Source organism: Salvelinus fontinalis, chromosome 37, assembly GCF_029448725.1.
Source record: "Salvelinus fontinalis isolate EN_2023a chromosome 37, ASM2944872v1, whole genome shotgun sequence".
Classification (NCBI taxonomy): domain Eukaryota; kingdom Metazoa; phylum Chordata; class Actinopteri; order Salmoniformes; family Salmonidae; genus Salvelinus; species Salvelinus fontinalis.
The window spans coordinates 1,725,597-1,748,895 of NC_074701.1; the positions used below are offsets into that span (position 1 = coordinate 1,725,597).

The following is a 23,299-nucleotide window of genomic DNA, read 5'->3' on the forward strand; positions in this document are numbered from 1 at the left end:
GCTGCTATTTTTATCCCTCGATTCTTAAAATGAAGCACATTATGAAGCTTTACAACCGGTGTATAATACCTGTCATATTAAAAATGAAACTCGGGAAGCGCTTCCTCCATTCGCTATTCGAGACCAGGCTAGGGATGCCGTTTTCTTTTGTAGGACATTCTAAATAAAAAATTCTTCCACACATATGTAGGCACACTGTAGGCTATATGTAATTTAGAATAGTCTGATGGATGATAATATTATCAAGTGCTTGTCAAATTGTGAATGAGAGACTGATGAAGTATGTGCAGCATGATCAAGAAACAGAGCAGAGGGCATGCTTTTCATGCGACTTTTTTCAGATCATCATTAGTCGCATCATGCAGACTTAGAATGTATTACAAATCAAAACATATAGTTTAAGCTTTGTATCACAACTGAAGTTACATAAATAAATCTAAATAAAGGAGGACCCATTTCAAATGATCACGTTATTAACCTCTCAAAACAATTGTAACGGCTGTCCTCCTCTTCTTCATCCGAAGAGGAGCAGGGATTGAACCAAGGCGCAGTGGAGTTTGAATACATAATGAATTTATTGACAAGACGAAAAAACACGAACTTGACTATACACTAACAAAACAAATAAACGGTGTAGAACAGATCTGAACGACGGACTCACATAACACACGAGAACGCACGAACAGGGAAAAAGCCTACACATAAATGATACTTAACAAACAAACCGAAACCAGTCCCGTGTGGCGCAACGACATACACAAACACAGGAGACAATCACCCACAAACAAACAGTGAGAACGCCCTACCTAAATATGACTCTTAATTAGAGGAAAACGCAAACCACCTGCCTCTAATCAAGAGCCATACCAGGTAACCCAAAACCAACATAGAAACAGATAACATAGACTGCCCACCCAAAACACATGCCCTGACCATAAACACATAAAAAACAACATAAAACAGGTCAGGACTGTTACAGAACCCCCCCCCCTCAAGGTGCGAACGCCGGGCGCACCAGCACAAAGTCCAGGGGAGGGTCTGGGTGGGCAGTTGACCACGGTGGTGGCTCCGGCTCTGGACGCTCTCCCCACACCACCATAGTCACTCCCCTCTTCTGTCTACCCCTTCCACTGACCACCCTAAAACTACCTTCCCCTAAATAAACGGCCAGCACCGGGACAAGGGGCAGCACCGGGACAAGGGGTAGCACCGGGACAAGGGGCAGCACCGGAACAAGGGGCAGCACCAGGATAAGGACCAGCACCGGAATAAGGGGCAGCACCGGGACAAGGGGCAGCACCGGGACAAGGGGCAGCACCGGGACAAGGGGCAACACCGGGACAAGGGGCAGGTCCCGGCTGATAAACTCTGGCAGATCCTGGCTGAGGGACTCTGGCAGGTGTATGCAGGCTGACGGCTCTCGACGCTCATGGCAGGCTGACGGCTCTCGACGCTCATGGCAGGCTGACGGCTCTCGACGCTCATGGCAGGCTGACGGCTCTCGACGCTCATGGCTCTCTGACGGCTCTGGCTGCTCATGGCTCTCTGACGGCTCTGGCTGCTCATGGCTCTCTGACGGCTCTGGCTGCTCATGGCTCTCTGACGGCTCTGGCTGCTCATGGCTCTCTGACGGCTCTGGCTGCTCATGGCTCTCTGATGGCTCTGGCAGATCCTGTCTGGTTGGCGGCTCTGGCAGATCCTGTCTGGTTGGCGGCTCTGGCAGATCCTGTCTGGTTGGCGGCTCTGGCAGATCCTGTCTGGCGGGCGGCTCTGGCAGATCCTGTCTGGCTGGCGGCTCTGGCGACTCCTGTCTGGCTGACGGCTCTGTAGGCTCATGGCAGACGGGCGGCTTTGCAGGCTCATGGCAGACGGGCGGCTTTGCAGGCTCCTGGCAGACGGATGGCTCAGACGGCGCTGGGAAGACGGATGGCTCAGATGGCGCTGGGGAGACGGATGGCTCAGATGGCGCTGGGGAGACGGATGGCTCAGATGGCGCTGGGGAGACGGATGGCTCAGATGGCGCTGGGGAGACGGATGGCTCTGGCCGGATACGGCGCACTGTAGACCTGGTGCGTGGTGCCGGAACTGGAGGCACCGTGCTAAGGATAAGCACCTTCCTACTAGTGCGGGGAGCAGGAACAGGGCACACTGCCTTCTCAAAGCCTACTCTATCCCTGATGCGAGGTACCGGCACTGGTGACACCGGGCTGAGGACAAGCACATCAGGATTAGTAGGGGGAGAAGATACAGTTTGTACAGGGCTCTGGAGACGCACTGGTAGCTTAGTGCGTGGGGCCGGAACTGGAGGCACCGGGCTAGATACACGCACTACAGGGAGAGTGCGTGGAGGAGGAACAGGGCTCAGGATACGCACTGGTAGCCTAGTGCGTAGTGTAGACACTGTAGGTACTAGGCTGGGGCGGGGAGGTGGTGCCGGAAATACCGGACCGTGGAGACGTACTGGCACTCTTGAGCATTGAGCCTGCCCAACCTTACCTGGTTGAATGCTCCCGGTTGCCCGACCAGTGCGGGGAGGTGGAATAACCCGCACCGGCCTATGTAGGCGAACCGGGGAAACCATGCGTAAGGCCGGTGCCATGTATGCCGGCCCGAGGAGACGCACTGGAGACCAGACGCGTTGAGCCGGCCTCATGACACCTGGCTCAATACCCAATCTAGCCCTCCCAGTGCGGGGAGGTGGAATAACCCGCACTGGGCTATGCACTCGTACAGGAGACACCGTGCGCTCTACTGCGTAACACGGCGCCTGCCCGTACTCCCGCTCTCCACGGTAAGCCTGGGAAGTGGGCGCAGGTCTCCTACCTGCCCTTGGCCCACTACCTCCCAGCCCCCCCCCAAGAAATTTTTGGGAATTACTTACGGGCTTTTTTGGCTTCCGTGCCAGACGCGTTCCCTCATAGCTCCGGTTCCTCTCCCCGGTAGCCTCTGCTCTCCTCAGTGCCTCCACCTGTTCCCATGGGAGGCGATCCCTACCAGCCAGGATCTCCTCCCAAGTGTAGCAACCCTTTCCGTCCAATACATCGTCCCATGTCCATTGCTCCTTCTTTTCCTGTCCCTTTCTCCGTTGACTCCGCTGCTTGGCTCTGGAGTGGTGGGTGATTCTGTAACGGCTGTCCTCCTCTTCTTCATCCGAAGAGGAGCAGGGATTGAACCAAGGCGCAGTGGAGTTTGAATACATAATGAATTTATTGACAAGACGAAAAAACACGAACTTGACTATACACTAACAAAACAAATAAACGGTGTAGAACAGATCTGAACGACGGACTCACATAACACACGAGAACGCACGAACAGGGAAAAAGCCTACACATAAATGATACTTAACAAACAAACCGAAACCAGTCCCGTGTGGCGCAACGACATACACAAACACAGGAGACAATCACCCACAAACAAACAGTGAGAACGCCCTACCTAAATATGACTCTTAATTAGAGGAAAACGCAAACCACCTGCCTCTAATCAAGAGCCATACCAGGTAACCCAAAACCAACATAGAAACAGATAACAAAGACTGCCCACCCAAAACACATGCCCTGACCATAAACACATAAAAAACAACATAAAACAGGTCAGGACTGTTACAACAATAGCCGCGTGTGCGCACTCCCTCTGGAAATCGTTTGGAAAAAAGATCCTTTCTATTTCATTCAGCTATGTTCAATTGTATTGTTGTTACTGTAAAATAATTTAAACTCCCAGTAATTTATTGGGTAGCACAGTGATGCCAAAACATTGGTAAATACCCAATAAATTACTGGGAGTTTATATATGGAGTGTGCGACTCTCTTTATTTTGATAGTTTATAGTTTATTCGCCGTTTGTCAGCAATTCCACACGAACTAATTTTTCTGGGTGTGCGACAGTTCATGTTTTTTATTCTACTATAAAAGAATTTAAAATATTGCCACGGAAATGGCAAATCTTGTCTGCTAAATTAACTAGTGTAGCCCACAGCCATATGTCCTAGCCAGATCAGAATATGCTATTCTATTCTTCTGAAATAGGTTACATTTTCTTCATATACTGTTTCTTTAAAACTGCCTGAAATAAATAATGGATTTATTATGATGGTGTTGGTTATATTAAATCGATTTATTAGACTTTTTAAAATGTAGATGTTCCAAAGGTCCGCATTAATGTCTTGTTGGCTATGCGTGAAAGCCCGGACATGCAAAATATGTTTATGTTAACTAACGGTCAATTACCGAGAGACTGGCAGTTATTTGCATGACAGTTACGAGCTGACAAAATTTGATGACCGCCACAGCCTGACCTAAAGTCATACATTAAACCAGTTCTCGATGTAACTAAATGCGTTGTAAACATGGAATGTTAAAAAAAATACTAGAAAATGTGCAATGAACCAAATCCTGGTGAGAATCCTCCTCCCTCTATCGCTTAGACTGTTCGGCAGTACATTAAGAAAGTATTCAGACCCCTTGACTTTTTCACATTTTGTTACGTTACAGCCTTATTTTAAAATATATCAAATTGTTTAGTCTCCTCATCAATCTACACACAGCACCCCATAATGACAATTACATTTCTGGGGGGAGAATGTATTAAAAATAAAAAACATAAGTATTCAGACCCTTTACTCAGTACTTTCTTGAAGCACCTTTGACAGTGATTACAGCTCCGAGGCTTCTTGGGTATGATACTACAAGCTTAACACAACTGTATTTGGGGAGTTTCTCCCATTCCTCTTTGCAGATCCTTTCAAGCTCTGTCAGGTTGGATGGGGAGCGTCGCTGCACAGTTTCACTTCTCTCCAGAGATGTTTGATCGGGTTCAAGTCCAGGCTCTGGGTGGGCCTCTGAAGGACATTCAGCGACTTGTCTTGAGGCCACTCCTGCATTGTCTTGGCTGTGTGCTTAAGGTCGTTGTCCTGTTGGAAGGTGAACCTTCACCCCAGTCTGAGGTCCTGAGCGCTCCAGAGCAGGTTTTCATCAAGGATTTCTCTGTACTTTGCTCCATTCATCTTTCCCTCGATCCTGACTAGTCTCTCAGTCCCTGTTTATGAAAAACATCCCCACAGCATGATGCTGCCACCACCATGCTTCACCGTAGGAATAGTTCCAGGTTTCCTCCAGATGTGACGCTTGGCATTCAGGCCAAAGAGTTTAATCTTGGTTTCATCAGAACAGAGAATCTTGTTTCTCATGGTCTGAGCGTCCTTTAGGTGCCTTTTTGCAAACTCCAAGCGGGCTGTCATGTGCCTTTTTAATTGAGGAGTGGCTTCCATCTAGCCACTCTACCATAAAGGCCTGATAGTTGGAGTGCTGTAGAGATAGTTGTCCATCTGGAAGGTTCTCCCATCTCCATAGAGGACTTCTGGAGCTCTGTCATAGGGTTCTTGGTTACCTCCCTGACCAAGCCCTTCTCCTCCGATTGCTCAGTTTGGCTGGGCAGACAATTTTTGGAAGAGTCTTGGTTGTTCCAAACTTCTTCCATTTAAGAATGATGGAGGACATTGTCTTCTTGGGGACCTTCAATGCTGCAGAAATGTTTTGGTACCTTTCCCCAGATCTGTGCCTCGACACAATCCTGTCTCGGAGCTCCATGGACAATTCCTCTCGGAGCTCCACGGACATTGCTTGGTTCTCTGACCTGCACTGTCAACTGTGGGACCTTAAATAGACAGGTGTGTACCTTTCAAAATCATGTCCAATCAATTGAATTTACAACAGGTGGACTCCAATCAAGTTGTAGAAACATCTCAATGATAATCAATGGAAACAGGATGCATCTGAGCTCAATTTCGAGTCTCATAGCAAAGGGTCTGAATACTTATGTAATTATTTTATTTTTAATACATTTCTAAAAACCTGTTTTTGCTTTGTCATTATGGGTTATTGTGTGTAGATTGATGAGATTTTTATTTTATTTTATCCATTTTAGAATAAGGTTGGATAATGTGGAAAAAGTCAAGGGGTCTGATTATTTTCCGAATGCACTGTAACTCCAAGACTTTTTGATTTTGTTCAATTTGTTGTATCTCATTTTATTAATTTAAATGTGTTTCTGGTATGTGTTACTGCAATTCTGCTTTTAGCTGCCATAGTGCACATGAAACAAAATTAAATAAGCCATTATCATTTTAAATACATTATTTGATTCTTACCATTGATGATGATATTTGATGATAATGCAGATGTCCCTGTACCATCCATGGTACGGACGGACTTGTGAAATTGTGTGTAGAAGCTCATTTTTAAAAAAGTATTGGGATTGTTGCCACCAAACTGAGTTCCAAATCTGTGTTGGTGCTTATTAACCAAACATTCGAAATGCTACTAAAGTTGCTTTTTAGAATGTTGATATCAACACTGTCTCTCCATTCAACCAAACATTCTAAATTCAAACATGCCACCAACTTTGGTTTGGTTGATTTTAGTATTTGTATGATTCAGAATTGCCATGACAATGAAAAGGGTCAAATTAACCCAAAAAATGTCAACAGGGGTCAATTTTGACAATTTTTTTGATCCATTAGAAATTGTTGGACTTTTTCAAGCAGCTACTTACCGACAAGAAAACACAACAATTTAATATGATTTCTGTGTTATTACGGAGAAATGCAATATAATCGCTTTTTTACATGCTAGTGGTGAAGTATAATCTTTAAACTGAAAATGTTGACTCAACAAAATTTGGTACAGAAAATAAATAAATAAAAATATATATACTTTTAAGTATTCACCCCCCTTGGCCTTTTTCCTATTTTGTTGCCTTACAACCTGGAATTAAAATAGATTTTTGGGGGGTTTGTATCATTTGATTTACACAACATGCCTACCACTTTGAAGATGCAAAATATATTTTTTTGTGAAACAAACAAAGAAAAAGACAAAAAAAAAAAGAAAACTTGAGCGTGCATAACTATTCACCCCCCAAAGTCAATACTTTGTAGAGCCACATTTTGCAGCAATTACAGTTGCAAGTCTTTTGGGGTGTGTCTCTATAAGCTTGGCACATCTAGCCACTGGGATTTTTGCCCATTCTTTAAGGACAAACTGCTCCAGCTCCATCAAGTTGGATGGGTTCCGCTGGTGTACAGCGGAAAGTCATGCCACAGATTCTCAATTGGATTGAGGTCTGGGCTTTGACTAGGCCATTCCAAGACATTTAAATATTTCCCCTTACACCACTCGAGTGTTGCTTTAGCACTATGCTTAGGGTAATTGTCCTGCTGGAAGGTGAACCTCCTTCCCAGTCTCAAATCTCTGGAAGACTGAAACAGGTTTCCCTCAAGAATTTCCCTGTATTTAGCCCATCATTCCTTAAATTCTGATCAGTTTCCCAGTCCCTGCCAATGAAAAACATCCCCACAGCATGGTGTTCTCGGGGTGATGAGAGGTGTTGGGTTTGCGCCAGACATAGCGTTTTCCTTGATGGCCAAAAAGCTAAATTTTAGTCTCATCTGACCAGAGTACCTTCTTCGATATGTTTGTGGAGTCTCCCACATGCCTTTTGGTGAACACCAAACATGTTAGCTTTATCTTTTCTTTAAGCAATGGCTTTTTTTCTGGCCACTCTTCCATAAAGCCCAGCTCTGTGGAGTGTACGGCTTAAAGTGGTCCTATGGACACATACTCCAATTTCCAATGTGAAGCTTTGCAGCCCCTTTCAGGGTTATCTCTGGTCTCTTTGTTGCCTCTCTGATTAATGCCCTCCTCTTTGTTGCCTCTCTGATTAATGCCCTCCCCGGCCCTCTCTTGGCAGGTTTGTTGTCGTTTCAATATTCTTTCCACCTTTTTATAATGGATGTAATGGTGCTCCATGGGATGTTCAAAGTTTCTGATATTTTTTTATAACCCAACCCCGATCTGTACTTCTCCACAACTTTGTCCCTGACCTGTTTGCAGAGCTCCTTGGTCTTCATGGTGCCGCTTGCTTGGTGGTGCCCCTTGCTTAGTGGTGTTGCAGACTCTGGGGCCTTTCAGAACAGGTGTACAGGTGTATATATACTGGGATCATGTGACACTTAGATTGCACACAGGTGGACTTTATTTAACTAATTATGTGACTTCTGAAGGTAATTGGTTGCACCAGATCTTTTTTAGGGGCTTCATAGCAAAGAGGGTGAATATATATGCACTAACCACTTTTCCGTTTTTTTTATTTTTAATTTGATTCTTTTTTGTTATTTCTTTCATTTCACTTCACCAATTTGGACTGTTTTGTGTATCTCCGTTACATGAAATCCAAATAAAAATCCATTTAAATTACAGGTTGTAATGCAACAAAATATGAAAAACGCCAAGGGGAATGAATAATTTTGCAAGACACTGTATGTACCCTGAAAATATGTAGATATGGTGCCACCCCTGATTTGGGGTTGACAGGCACTATGACTAAACAATAACTAATATATTTGAATACATTTGTAGCTTCCAGTCAATGTCTCCATATACAAAGTTGAGAGTCTCATCTTTCATTTTTGGTCTCACTGGTATGTCAGATTAGCTAATTCGCCATTTTCTCAGTATCACAGAAACACTTAAAAAAAATAACAGAAACATTTTCATGATAAGTTCAACTGTTCAAAACATGAAAAACATGCATAAACTTGTATTTTAAAAGCTCAAATTTGACCCTAAATGTGTGAGAATGTTCAAATATATGTGTATTTGGGGGAATTAAAACCATGTACTTCAGTGGTTATAACTATGTTAGCGCTTTTAGGCTTAATGGTTATAGTTTAGACAGTTACACCAACTTTTAGAATTAATAATATTCTTCTAATTGTAGACATTCAGTTACATAGGATTGTTCAAATATTCCCCATGTAATGTTAATGCGGTGCTAACATTGCTGCCATATAATTTTGTAGTGTCATGTAAATGCATCATAATGCAGAAACCTCAATGTCCCAACTCTCTAAATTGTCACGATCGTCTTTAAGAGAGAGAGAGGACCAAGGCGCAGCGCGTGAAAAATACATCTTCTTTTTATTATAAGAAGGAAAAAACGAAACAAAACAACAAACAGACGAACGTGAAGCTAAGCAAGGACTAAGTGCACAACATGCAACATAGAACATCGACAATTCCCCACAAACAGCTAAAGCCTATGGTTGCCTTAAATATGGCTCCCAATCAGAGACAACAATAACCAGCTGTCTCTAATTGAGACCCAATTCAGGCAACCATAGACTTTCCTAGATACCTACACTCAACCATAGACACAGCTAGACTTCTATACTAAACATAAACCCAACTACTCTAATAAACCCCCTAAACCTTACAACCACCCTAGACACTACAAAAACACAAACATTCCCCATGTCACACCCTGACCTAACTAAAATAATTAAGAAAACAAAGAAAACTAAGGCCAGGGTGTGACATAAACCCCCCCCCCCCCCCCCTTAAGGTGCGAACTCCGGGCGCACCAGCATAAAGTCTAGGGGAGGGTCTGGGTGGGCGTCTGTCCACGGTGGCGGCTCTGGCACTGGTCGTGGTCCCCACCCCACCATAGTCACTACCCGCTTTCGTAGCCTCCTCCAAATAGCCACCCTCCACATTAACCCCACTGGATTAAGGGGCAGCACCGGACTAAGGGGCAGCACTGGACTAAGGGGCAGCACCGGACTAAGGGGCAGCACCGGACTAAGGGGCAGCACCGGACTAAGGGGCAGCACCGGACTAAGGGGCAGCACCGGACTAAGGGGCAGCACCGGACTAAGGGGCAGCACCGGGATAAGGGGCAGCACCGGGATAAGGGGCAGCACCGGGATAAGGGGCAGCACCGGGATAAGGGGCAGCTCCGGACTGAGGGACGGCAGCTCCGGACTGAGGGACGGATCCTGGCTGGATGGCGGATCCTGGCTGGCTGGCTCTGGCGGATCCTGGCTGGCTGGCGGATCCTGGCTGGCTGGCTCTGGCGGATCCTGGCTGGATGACGGCTCTGGCGGATCCTGGCTGGATGGCTCATGGCTGGCTGACGGATCTGGCTGCTCATGGCTGGCTGACGGATCTGGCTGCTCATGGCTGTCTGACGGATCTGGCTGCTCATGGCTGGCTGACGGATCTGGCTGCTCATGGCTGGCTGACGGATCTGGCTGCTCATGGCTGGCTGACGGATCTGGCTGCTCATGGCTGGCTGACGGATCTGGCTGCTCATGGCTGGCTGACGGATCTGGCTGCTCATGGCTGGCTGACGGATCTGGCTGCTCATGGCTGGCTGACGGATCTGGCTGCTCATGGCTGGCTGACGGATCTGGCTGCTCATGGCTGGCTGACGGATATGGCAGATCCTGTCTGGTTGGCGGCTCTGGCAGATCCTGTCTGGTTGGCGGCTCTGGCAGATCCTGTCTGGTTGGCGGCTCTGGAAGATCCTGTCTGTTTGGCGGCTCTGGCAGATCCTGTCTGGTTGGCGGCTCTGGCAGATCCTGACTGACGAATGGCTCTAGCGGCTCCTGACTGACGAACGGCTCTGACGGCTCGGGACAGACGGATGGCTCAGATGGCGCTGGGTAGACGGATGGCTCAGATGGCGCTGGGTAGACGGATGGCTCAGATGGCGCTGGGTAGACGGATAGCTCAGATGGCGCTGGGCAGACAGATGGCTCAGATGGCACTGGGCAGACGGGTGGCTCATATGGCGCTTGGCAGACGGGTGGCTCATATGGCGCTTGGCAGACGGGCAGTTCAGGCACCGCTGTGCAGACGGCAGACTCTGGCCGGCTGAGGCGCACTGTAGGCCTAGTGCGTGGTGCCGGAACTGGAGGTACCGGGCTAAGGACACGCACCTTCAGGCTAGTGCGGGGAGCAGGAACAGGGCACACTGAGTTCTCGAGGCGCACTATAGGACTGGTGCGTGGTACCGGGACTGGTGGTACAGGGCTGAGGGCACGCACATCAGGGCGAGTGCGGGGAGAAGGATCAGTGCGTACAGGGCTCTGGAGAAGCACATGAGGCTTGGTGCGTGGTGCCGGAACTGGAGGGACTGGGCTGGAGACACGTACCACAGGGAGACTGCGTGGAGCAGGAACAGGGCACACTGGACTCTCGAGACGCACTATAGGCCTGGTGTGTGGTACCAGAACTGGAGGTACCGGGCTGAGGGCACGCACCTCAGGGCGAGTGCGGGGAGAAGGAACAGTGCGTACAGGGCTCAGGAGATGCACAGGAGGCTTCCCAACCTTACCTGGTTGTATGCTCCCCCATATCAACATCTCTCTCTCTTCGCTCTTCTCCAATAACACCAACAACTCCTCAAATGTCTCATAATCTCCCATCCTTTCACTTTCCTCCAATCTGTCCAATAACTCCTCCACATTCTCTGACTCATACCTTAGTTTAGCCAACTGCTCCTGATGGTAAGCACGGGGAACTGGCTCAATTCTCCCACTTGACCCAGCCACACTCCCCGTGTGCCCTCCCCCAAGAAATTTCTGGGGGGCCTCTCGGGCTTCCAGCCACTCTGCCTTGATTTACGCTGCTTGGTCCGATGTTGGTGGGGAATTCTGTCACGATCGTCTTTAGGAGAGAGAGAGGACCAAGGCGCAGCGCGTGAAAAATACATCTTCTTTTTATTATAAGAAGGAAAAAACAAAACAAAACAACAAACAGACGAACGTGAAGCTAAGCAAGGACTAAGTGCACAGCATGCAACATAGAACATCGACATAGACAATTCCCCACAAACAGCTAAAGCCTATGGTTGCCTTAAATATGGCTCCCAATCAGAGACAACAATAACCAGCTGTCTCTAATTGAGACCCAATTCAGGCAACCATAGACTTTCCTAGATACCTACACTCAACCATAGACACAGCTAGACTTCTATACTAAACATAAACCCAACTACTCTAATAAACCCCCTAAACCTTACAACCACCCTAGACACTACAAAAACACAAACATTCCCCATGTCACACCCTGACCTAACTAAAATAATTAAGAAAACAAAGAAAACTAAGGCCAGGGTGTGACATAAATACATATCTCTAGATGTAGCCATAGATCACATATGTCAGAGTCAAGGCCCGCGGGCCACATCCGGCCCGCGAGAAGGTTTTTTACGGCCCCTGGGATGATCTTGATTTATTATTAGAACCGGCCCGCAGACCGCAGCAAGCCGGCAGCCCGCAGATCTTTTACACGCACCAATACTACATTTCCCAAAATGCAACGGTGACGCACCGAGCAGTAGGCTGCTTCATTTCAATATTTATTGGCACAGCAGTCGTCAGCATCACAGTAAAATTAACTTTCAGATACCCATCAAAAATGGCAAAACGGAAGGTGGACACTGAGAACCGGGGGTTTCAAACAAGGTGGGAGTCGGAGTATATGTTCACGGAGGTAGCTGGAAAACCTGTGTGTCTTCTGTGTGGAGAAAGTGTGGCGGTACTGAAAGAGTATAATCTGAGACGACATTATGAAACGAAACACGCGGACAAAAACAAGAATATGGACATGGAACAAAGGCTACAAAAGGCAGAGGAATTAAAACGAGGCCTCAAATCTCGACAGGCTCTGTTCAAAAAAGCCAAATCACAAGGCCAGGCTGCTGTCAAGGCCAGTTTTATTTTGGCAGAAGAGATCGCTAAATCAGCCCGGCCATTTACGGAGGGGGATTTCATCAAAAACTGCATGATTAAAGTTTGTGACAAAGTTTGCCCAGAAAAAAGGCAACTCTTTTTAAATGTGAGTCTGAGCAGAAACACCATTGCCGAGAGAGTAGACCAGTTGTCCATCAATCTAAAAGAGCAGCTTGTGAAAAAGGGAAAAGATTTCATTGCATATTCCTTGGCTGTGGATGAGAGCACCGACATTTCTGACATTGCCCAGTTGTCAATTTTCATCCGCGGAGTGGACTCCAGCCTAAGCGTGACAGAGGAGTTTTTGGCTTTACGTCCTATGCATGGCACAACTACGGGGCATGATTTGTATGAAGAGGTGTCAAGATGTGTAAATGAGATGGAGCTGCCTTGGGAAAAACTCGTGGGTTTGACAACCGACGGAGCACCTGCGATGTGTGGACACAGGAGCGGACTGGTGGCGAAGATACGGGAAAAGATGCAAGAGGAAAACGCGACAGGTGAGCTGACAGCTTATCATTGTATCATACACCAGGAAGCGTTGTGCGGTAAAGCCTTGAAAATGGAGCATGTAATGAGCATCATCACGCGCACAGTTAACTTTATCAGAGCCAAAGGTTTGAATCACCGCCAGTTCAAGGCATTTCTGACGGAGTTAGAAACGGAGCATGGTGATTTGCCTTATCACACAGAGGTGCGATGGCTAAGCCAGGGAAAGGTGCTTCAAAGATGTTTCGAGCTTCGTGAGGAGATTTGTCTGTTCTTGGACAGCAAAGGGAAAGACACAACACAACTCCGAGACGAAATGTTTCTGTGTGAAATGGCTTTTCTGTGTGACATTACGAGTCATCTGAATGCAATGAACTTGCAGCTGCAGGGTCGGGATCATGTCATCTCTGATATGTACAGTACAGTGAAGGCATTTAAAACCAAACTGACTCTGTGGGAGACGCAGATGCGGAAAGAAAATTTGAGCCACTTTCCCAGCTGCCAGACCATGAAAGAGAAGCTCTCTACCAGTGCGTTCCCGAGCGCACAGTTGGCTGATAAAATAGGTATGCTTGCCGCTGACTTTCGACGCCGATTTGCTGACTTTGAAGCACAAAAAAGCAGGTTGGAACTGCTCGGTAACCCATTTGCTGTTGACGTGGAAAGCTCACCACCAAACCTCCAAATGGAGTTGATTGACCTCCAATGCAATGATGCACTGAGGGCAAAATATGCGGCAGTGGGTGCTGCGGAGTTCGCCCGTTTCCTCCCCGACACAATGCCCCAGCTGCGCATCCAGGCTGCTCAAACGTTGTCTATGTTTGGCAGCACATACCTGTGTGAACAACTGTTTTCTTTGATGAACCTGAACAAAACATCACACAGAAGTCGACTTACTGCTGAACACCTCCACTCAATTCTGAGGATTTCCTCAGCTCAGAGCCTTACCCCGAACATTGATGAACCTGTGGAAAAGATGGGACACCACCAAGTATCACCCTCAACCTCAAACAAGTGAACATTACTGTGCAATCACATATTTAGAGTTTTTACTCAGTTCAAGTTTAAAAGTTAAAGTTTAATATTTGTTTTCACTGCATGTTACTTCTCCTTAAACAAAGTGTTGTTTTTGATTAATAGATTTTTGCACTTTATTTTATTGTATTTCAATCCAATTATATTTTAAAAATATTTCAGTTGAGTGGATGATAGAAAATTGCTATTATTGTTTTTTTCTTTGAAGTAAATTTAGCCCACTTTTGCTAAAATAGAAAATATAGGCTACTGATGGTGCCTTGAATACCGGTTTCTTTCATTTAATGTTCATGTTATGGGGATTTTTATATAAAGGAAATTTGTCTTTTGTGTCTGTTGAAAATTAAAGATTACTGACAGAGCCATAAGAAAATATTGCTTTATTTATCTGATCATATTGGAATATATTTGTTAGGTTTTCAGTAGGTTCAATTAGGTTCACTAGACTATATGCGTCATTTAAATTTTTTTCAATGAACATTCGAACAGTCCGGCCCTCGGCTTGTAGCTAAATTTTTTATTTGGCCCTCCGTCCATTTGACTTTGACACCCCAGCCATAGATAGAGAATCCTGTCACAATACACTTTACAGAAAAAGGAACACTGATATATGGTCTATAGATGTAGCTGCTGTGTATCATGTCAAATCAGTTTTACATTGAACCCTCAAACAATGGCAGATTTGAAATTCACAGAAATGGAAACAGATTTGTCGCGCTATTCAATTTGATTCCTTCTAGAAATGATTCGCTGGGTATTGAAGCTAATTTACAAATAATCAACCAAACATTCTAAATGCAAACATTCTACCAACTTGCCATGACAAAAATTATGACGTTTTTCGATGTAGCATATTATATTATTTTATACAATCCTGAATGTTGATTGGTTAAAATTGCATTCCAGCCTGTATCTAGTCCACAAGTTACCACCGGCTAAATCTATGACGTTAAAAATGCCTATTTACTCTGTCCCGTTTGATTGAGCAATCCACTGTCTCATCAGCCCAGCCAGGCAATTTATACATTTGATCTCTACTATAAAAAGCATATAGACATTTTCTCACATTTCTTTTACACTAACATTTAGGTTTCAACAGTGGACGTTTGTATAAACCTTGCTGTCTGTCTCTTTGACCTTTATGACATTGTTTCAATATTCAAATTTGATATAAAGCTGTCCCATAGTAATGAACGTGTCGGGAGTCGGGACGAGACAGACAAGCAGCGTTTTCTCAGCCAGTTGAAATCAGGAATCACCATTTTAATGGATAATATACAAAGAAATATAAATTGAAAAAAGGTCAAATGAAACAAGTGAAGTGATTGTGTTAGCTGTGTTGTTGAACAACAGTGTCCTGACGAGAGAGCAAATGTCCTATGCCAGGCGAAATTGCACCTCATTAGCTCATTGTTATGGATGTATCCCAAATAAATGTAATTAGAAAACAGTTTAAACAAATACAAATACAGCTACTTTGCTGTTATTCAGCCAGTATGGCAATGGAACATTTAGAACAAATAACTGTGTCTCTTTCATAGATACAGAACAAAAAGACTGAATGACTGGGACTGGCAACCAAAACCGATAGATCGAATGACCAGTCAGCTTGGGTAGCAACCCTAGAATTGTGTCAGGACTATGTCTGGAAGGATGAAATAGTATGAATAAATTCATCAAAATAAGGTTTAAAATTAAAACATGTCAATATTTATTTGAATATGTTGGTAACCCATTGTATAAAAGAGATAATGCGCTCAAAGCCTGTGTTTGGAGGATATTGGCACAGTGTGCCGGCCCGGGCCTAACGACGCCCGTGCCAATATATTCACCAAACACCGGCTTTGAGGGCATCAAATCAAATTTGAATCAAATTTTATTGGTCACATACTGTAGACCGGGGTTAGTTGTCACACTTTTTACAAATTCATGTATTTCTCAGCACCAGTATATCTTATTTTCACTGTTAGGAGAAAAAACAAGGTCTTCGGTTGAAATGTGGACCATTTGTTATCCTCATATCTTATTCCAACACGGAGCCATTAAACATACTCTGTCCGAGGTTGGTTGTCACACAGTATGGGGTTGGTTGTCATAGTGTTTGCCATTCGTTTTTCAGCAACAAATGAACCAATATACAACGTCTTGAAAAAGTTTCAAAACGTTGTATATTTCAATTTGAAAAAAAGGAAAGCCTTTATTTACTGAACAGTATTTCTATCTAACATTATACAAATAAATGTGTAGAAATAAATTCAACATTGTTGAATATTTGCTTTGGCATTGCAGTTCTTACTCTACTCAAATGTTCATATCAATGCTTAATAAAACAAACAAAAGTAGGGTACTAGGGGGCACCCTAGTAGTACCCTACCCTTTTAGTACCCTAGCCCCCCCCCCCCCCCCCCAAGAATAATGTCTAATTGCTGACACAAAAAAACAACATTTGAGGAAAGAAATAGTATGTGGATAAAGGTCATGCTTAGGCGAATAAACTATAAAGAGAAATAAATGGCTACAGTTTACAGTTTTTTTGTTATTTTATGAAATATATATTTTTTTAGAAGATTGGCTGTTTTTTTTTCAGTACCGGGTAACTGGCATCCCGGGGGGGAAGATTATGGGATATGGTTTCACACAAGTGTGTTAAAATACATTTAATCCATTTTATTTAGAAATTTTTTAGTAAGTCATTCTAAATCTAGTTGTCTTATTTAAATTATTTAAATGAAATATGGGGGGAAATGTTGCTGCACATTAACATCCCCACTATGAGGAGATTTGATGTAAATTCCCTCTTTTTATGATTTGAATAATGCAAGATTTGAAATCCCAGCAGTATTTAAAATGACATTCAGGAGCAAAAAGATTGCAATAGTTGTTTTTAATTAATAAAAAATATATATTAATTGGAATGTAATATTTTCATGGAATATCAATCAATCATTCAAATGTATTTATAAAGCCCTTTTACGTCAGCAGATGTCACAAAGTGCTATGCAGAAACTCAGCCTAAAACCCCAAAGAGCAGGCTAGGAAAACTCCCTAGAATGACTGGAACCTAGGAAGAAACCTAGAGAGGAACCAGGCTCTGAGGGGTGGCCAGTCCTTTTCTGGCTGTGCCGGGTGGAGATTATAAGAGTACATGGCCAGATTGTTCTTCAAGATGTTCAAACGTTCATAGACGACCAGCAGGGTCAAATAATAATAAGTGGTTGTAGAGGGTGCAGCAGGTCAGTACGTCAGGAGTAAATGTCATTTGGCTTTTGATAGCCGAGCATTCAGAGGTCGAGACAGCTGGTGCGGTAGAGAGAGAGTAAAAAACAGCAGGTCCAGGACAAGGTACCACGTCCGGTGAATAGGTCAGGGTTCCCTAGCCGCAGGCAGAACAGTTGAAACTGGAGCAGCAGCATGACCAGGTGGACTGGGGACAGCCAGGAGTCATCAGGCCAGGTAGTCCTAAGGCAAGATCCTAGGGCTCAGGTCCTCCGGGAGGGGAGGGAGCGAGAATTAGAGGGAGCATACATAAATTCACACAGGACACCAGATAAGACAGGAGAATTACACCAGATATAACAGACTGAACCTGCCCCCCCCCCCCCCCCCCCGGCACATAGACTATTGCAGCATAGATACTGGAGACTGTAACAGGGGTGGGTCAGGGGACACTGTGGCACCGTCCGACGATACCCCCAGACAGGGCCAACCAGGCAGGATAAAACCCCACCCACTTTGCCAAAGCACAGTACCCACACCACTAGAGGGATATCAACAGACCAACAACTTACTACCCTGAGATAAGGCCAAGCATAGCCCACAACAATCTTCTCCACCACAGTGACTCAGCCCCAATAACAGGGTCAGAGGCAGAGAATCCCAGTGGAGATAGGAGAGCTGGCCAAGCAGAGACATCAAAGACGCTTCGTCGCTCCAGTGCCTTGCCGTTCACCTTCTCACCCCAGGGCCAGACTACAATCAATCATAGTACCTACTGAATGATGAGTCTTCAGTAATGACTTAAAGGTCGAGACCAAGTCTGCATCTCTCACATGGATAGGCAGACCATTCCATAAAAACTGAGCTCTATAAGAGAAAGCCCTGCCTCCAGCTGTTTGCTTAGAAATTCTAGGGACATCCCGGTGTCGCCTCTTCACTGTTGATGTTGAGACTGGTGTTTTGCGGGTACTATCAATTAGCCTTTTAAAATTATATACTTGGATTAGCTAACACAACGTGCCATTGGAACACAGGAATGATGGTTGCTGATAATGGGCCTCTGTACGCCTATGTAGATATTCCATAAAAAAATAATGCAGTTTCCAGCTACAATAGTCATTTGCAACATTAACAATGTCTACACTGTATTTCTGATGAATTTGATGTTATTTTAATGGACAAAAAAATTGCTTTTCTTTCAAAAACAAGGACATTTCTAAGTGACAGAAAACTTTTGAACGGTAGTGTAAAAATGGCGTCACCAGCCGAATCCTAATCGAACTAGCACAAGTTGTGAAACTGGGCTACGCTAGCCCAAGTTTACCCCGACCGGGCTCGAATTTGCGATTTAGATTAGAGTCAGCTGGAATTTGGCCCTAAATTTAAGTGCCGGTAGAAACAGGGCGAATGTGACAACTATCCCTAAACACCCCCCAATGCTAATTAAGATGCTAGTTACCGCATGACTTGATCTATGGAAAAAAAATACACATTTAAATAAAGCTCTTCCTTTCCTCTTTTCAATAAGGTAATTGTTTATGGATGCTAGCTATTTATGAAAGAAATAAGAAGCATATGATTATATTCTTTCACCCTTGAAAAATGCAAATATTCCTCTCACCTCAATATTTGTAGATCCTGTCCTGAATTGACCACATGGATGAACTCTCCTATAGAGGACAAACATTTTTATCTTGAAATTCAATTATTACACAGCCCCTTCTGGATTTTGAGTAATAAGCACTGTGACAACCAACCTGTAAGACAACCAACCCGTTCTCCCCTATAATTAGTATGTGTATGATGAGAAGTGTGCTGGTAACCATTTTGTTGTTGTGCAGGTAAGATCGTAGCCAACCGGACAGTGGACTTTGAGCAGGTGCAGTGGCTGAACTTCACAGTGAGAGCTCAGGACCACGGCAGTCCACCCAGAGTGGCTGAGCTTCCTGTCTACCTGCGTATAGTAGACATCAATGATAACAAGCCCATCTTTACACAACCCTCTTACCAGGTACCAAAAATACTAGTTCATAACATACACTGCAAAGGGCGTCACCCTTAATTCGTCAGCATACTTCGGTTCAGCTGGCACGTAGTCGAACTCGGCTAGGCGAACTGAACGAGTGTTCTCACATACTACCTTAAAAGACATTCACTTGAGAAAAAAAAAGATAACTCAAGAAATATGTCATAAATGTCTACGTTTTTCCCAAGAAGATCTTAGTCGCTCAATTTTACATGTAAGATGTTTGGTGCAGTATTTGTCAAATAAAAAATGTTGCATGAAAACGATTTGTTTCTTGTTGAATGACACTTCATTGAACAATCCCTACTGTTGACCAATCACCAACAAAGGGGCATAGACGTTGGCTACCGACTTCGGCTTTCCTCGAGAAAAAATGTGTGTGCACGATCTGCCGAAAAAACACTTGCGGAAGACCAAAACAAACAAAACCGTCAATTTTTTGGGTCATTATATATGCACAAACTATTTCGGGTGGGATGCATGCGGACACCTTTAATAGTACTCACTTGATATCATTTCTATTGTGATGGTCTGAGTTTGTGCTTGTCTGTGTGCATGCTGATGTTGTTGTGTCATGCTGTCCCTTTGCAGAAGCCAGTGTTTGAGGATGTTGACTTGGGCACGGTCATAGTGACAGTCAGTGCCACAGATGCAGATTCGGGCCTCTTCTCTGCCATCGAGTACGGCCTGGTAGACGGAGAGGGCAAGTTTGGCATCACTCCCTCCACTGTGAGTTCCTTAACATGTTTTAACACGTGAAGAAACACACACACACACACACTTTGCAGTGCTTGAAGTGGACTTATTTTTACTTCACGTATCACTGAACTTCACAAATTGGTGCAGGCACTCATTTTTTGGGTGCTGGTACTGTTTATATTTAGGAGCTGGAACTTTTTAGCCAATATTCTGTAGGGGTTGATGGTCCTCGAGCAGTATAAAACTCAATGTGCTAGTACTAGCTACCGGTGTGCACCTGCCCAATCCAAGCACTTACGCACAAACACACATACATACACACAAACACAGACACACACACACACGCACTCGCTCCCCTCTTTTGTTTTCACTCTATTTTGTACTCTTTCAAAGAAAAAGAACAGACTCATCTACATTGAATGTACAAAACATTAGGAACAAACCCCTTCCTAATATTGAGTTGCACCCCCTTTTTCCCTTAGAACAGCTTCAATCCATTGGGGCATGGACTCTACACGGTGTCGAAAGCGTTCCACAGGGATGCTGGCCCATTTTGACTCCAATGCTTCCCACAGCTGTGTCAAGTTGGCTGGATGTCCTTTGGGTGGTGGACCATTCTTGATACACACGGGAAACTGTTGAAACACAGCAGCGTTGCAGTTCTTGACACACTCAAACTGGTGCGCCTGGCACCGACACTTAAATCTTTTGTCTTGCCCATTCACCCTCTGAATGGCACACATACACAGTCCCATGTCTCAATGGTCTTGAGGCTTACAAATCCTTCTTTAACCTGTCTCCTCCACTTCATCCACACTGATTGAAGTGCTCTTAACAGGTGACATCAATAAGGGATCATAGCTGTCACCTGGATTCACCTGGTCAGTCTATGTCATGGAAAGAGCAGGCGTTCCTAATGTTTTGTACACCCAGTGTATGTTGCCTGATCATCGAAATTGCACTTAAATGGGACCTGGAATGATACATCTTACTAGCCTAAGAAGAAAGACATTTTCAGATACAAGGGGACTTTGTTGAGGTAAAGGAGGAGACTCGAGTCCAAGGTTGCGGTTGGAATAATAGCTTTTTAAGGATCACTTTACTCTTTTGGTGTGTTGTTCATTAGTCCACTGTTAATACAGTCGCCCAAAATGGTCAGGTTTTGTAAGATGGAGCACTCTCACCACAGAGCAACAATTGTGATGATGATGCTGCCTTTTACCTCATATTAGTGAACTATCCCTTTACCTCAGAGCTATAAGCTAGTGCATAATGAAACGTCCTTAATCTAGAGGTATGCATTGATCACTTCAGTGTCACAATTATGTACATTATTTCTGACATGAAACAGACATTACATTCTTGTAAGGGCGATTAACTTTTGTCAAAGAGTTCGTTTTTTTCTGCCTAAATGTTCTATCTCTGCTGTTTTGACTCCTGTCAGTCTTCCGCATTTCATTGGAGTCTGGTGTAGTTGCCCTTAGACACTGATCTTGTGCAGTTTTGCATTTCCACTAATGGTAGGTAGTATAAATGTAACCACATGTAACATGCCGGAAAATGTTTTTGCGGGTGTGACATTATATGGAGGACCCGGCAAGCCAGCCTATTCCCTATAATGTAAACTCCAACAGAAATGACTTCAAATGTATAACTTCAAATTAAACCAAATCGTTTGCACATGTACTGGGACGATGCCAGTATTGCGATACTCGTTAGTATTGTGGCAAGAAAACAAAACATGAAGCTGATTTAACATTTTTAGGAAAACAGCCCTAATGTTGAAATTAAAAATCATTATTATGTTGTCATCCAGAGTCACATTTATTTATTTACTAACCTATAGCACATACTATTTTACATACAGCAGGTTTCTAAAGGACCAAATAGTTTGGTCTGCCTCCTGTTTTCATTTGTGCGATACTGTTATCGTACTGGGCCTAGTATTGAGCTTTCTGGCGCCAAGAGCTGCTTAGGCATCACCCAAGTGGGTGCTACGCAGAGTGGGATTGGAGAAGTCCAGTGGCTATAAATCAGGCTGGTTCTTAGACTTGCCATGTACAAGACCATCAGCAGACTCCATCACCATCATCTACCATCGTCTGACCAGCTCTCTCAGCTCAAGCCATTAACTGTCCCTTTACATCTTCGGAGGATGCAGCTTTCAAATGCTTGGCCTCTATTGGTTGGCCTGTCATGCTACATTGCTTGTTTGTTTTTTGATTTTGAAATGCTTTGAGATTCTATTAAAAGCGCTATAGAAATTGTAAAAAATGATTATGATTATTATTATTACATTAAATATATAACACCATCTAACCATCAAATAATGTTACCGGTATATGCAGTTATCTTAGCCAGAAAACCAGCCAGCTAAAGTTAGTTACAGTGCCCTCCATACTTATTAGGACAGTGAACATTTTTTTCTTCTTTCGGCTCTATACTGTTTGAGAGTCAGCTAATCCAATAGCGATATAGTAGGTTAAATCCAAAGTAGATACATTCCGGAGGCAATAATCCAGAGGCGGCATTGGGCAAAGGAGAAGAGGGGAGGGAAGAGTCAACAATAAGACTGCGATTGGAGGAAGGCTCCAGGCAAATGGAGATGATCACAACAGGACAGTCAGTCAGCTACTGTAGCTCGCTAGTACTAAGCCAAGGTTGAAAAACTCTAGCCTACTTCACAGAGATCATGCGGACCCCTTGTGTGAGGAATATGTTTACACACCTCCTCGTGATCGGGGGATTGTAGCTCACCATTGCCAACACTCGATCTCCATGGCTAGTGGCTAACTAACCTGAGCTAGCTAACGCAGAGTAGATTATCCATATGATGTAGAGAAATATTGCATTGTGGGTAGTTTAGAAGATATCTAGAAATAGGTTAACAAATATGTAAAAAATATGTAAAATATGTAAAAAATATATAACTATGTTTGTAGTTATAGGTAAGCAGATCGTGACTACAACTAAGTTACTAAGTCTTTGACCACACTGTGTTGTTCCTTTGGAGAGTAAAAACTCAAAACTGCTTCCTACCCTTTAAGGTTATGACTGGGGGAGGGGAGGCTGATCCTACAGTGGTTCTTCCTGTACAAGTTGTGTCATACTGCAGCACACCTTGCCGGCTTCCACAGAATTCTATGGCACGTTATTTAAGTGTCAGCCATTGTTGCCATTAATGCTAGTTAGTGCTAGTTTGACCACCAGAGGGCATCTTTGAGAAGCATTTGACAGTCTTTAATATTGGCTGT

General features: G+C 44.3%; 1 protein-coding gene across 2 annotated transcripts in view; it reads left to right on the forward strand.

The window, feature by feature from the left end:
• LOC129835970 (cadherin-23-like) overlaps window positions 1-23,299 on the forward strand; it is a 717,892-nt gene that overhangs the window by 673,229 nt on the left and 21,364 nt on the right. For both annotated transcript variants that reach the window (XM_055901677.1, XM_055901676.1), the window contains 2 exons: window positions 19,162-19,331; window positions 19,938-20,075. In XM_055901677.1, coding sequence (XP_055757652.1) covers window positions 19,162-19,331; window positions 19,938-20,075 — 308 coding nt within the window. The remainder of the gene's footprint in view (window positions 1-19,161; window positions 19,332-19,937; window positions 20,076-23,299) is intronic.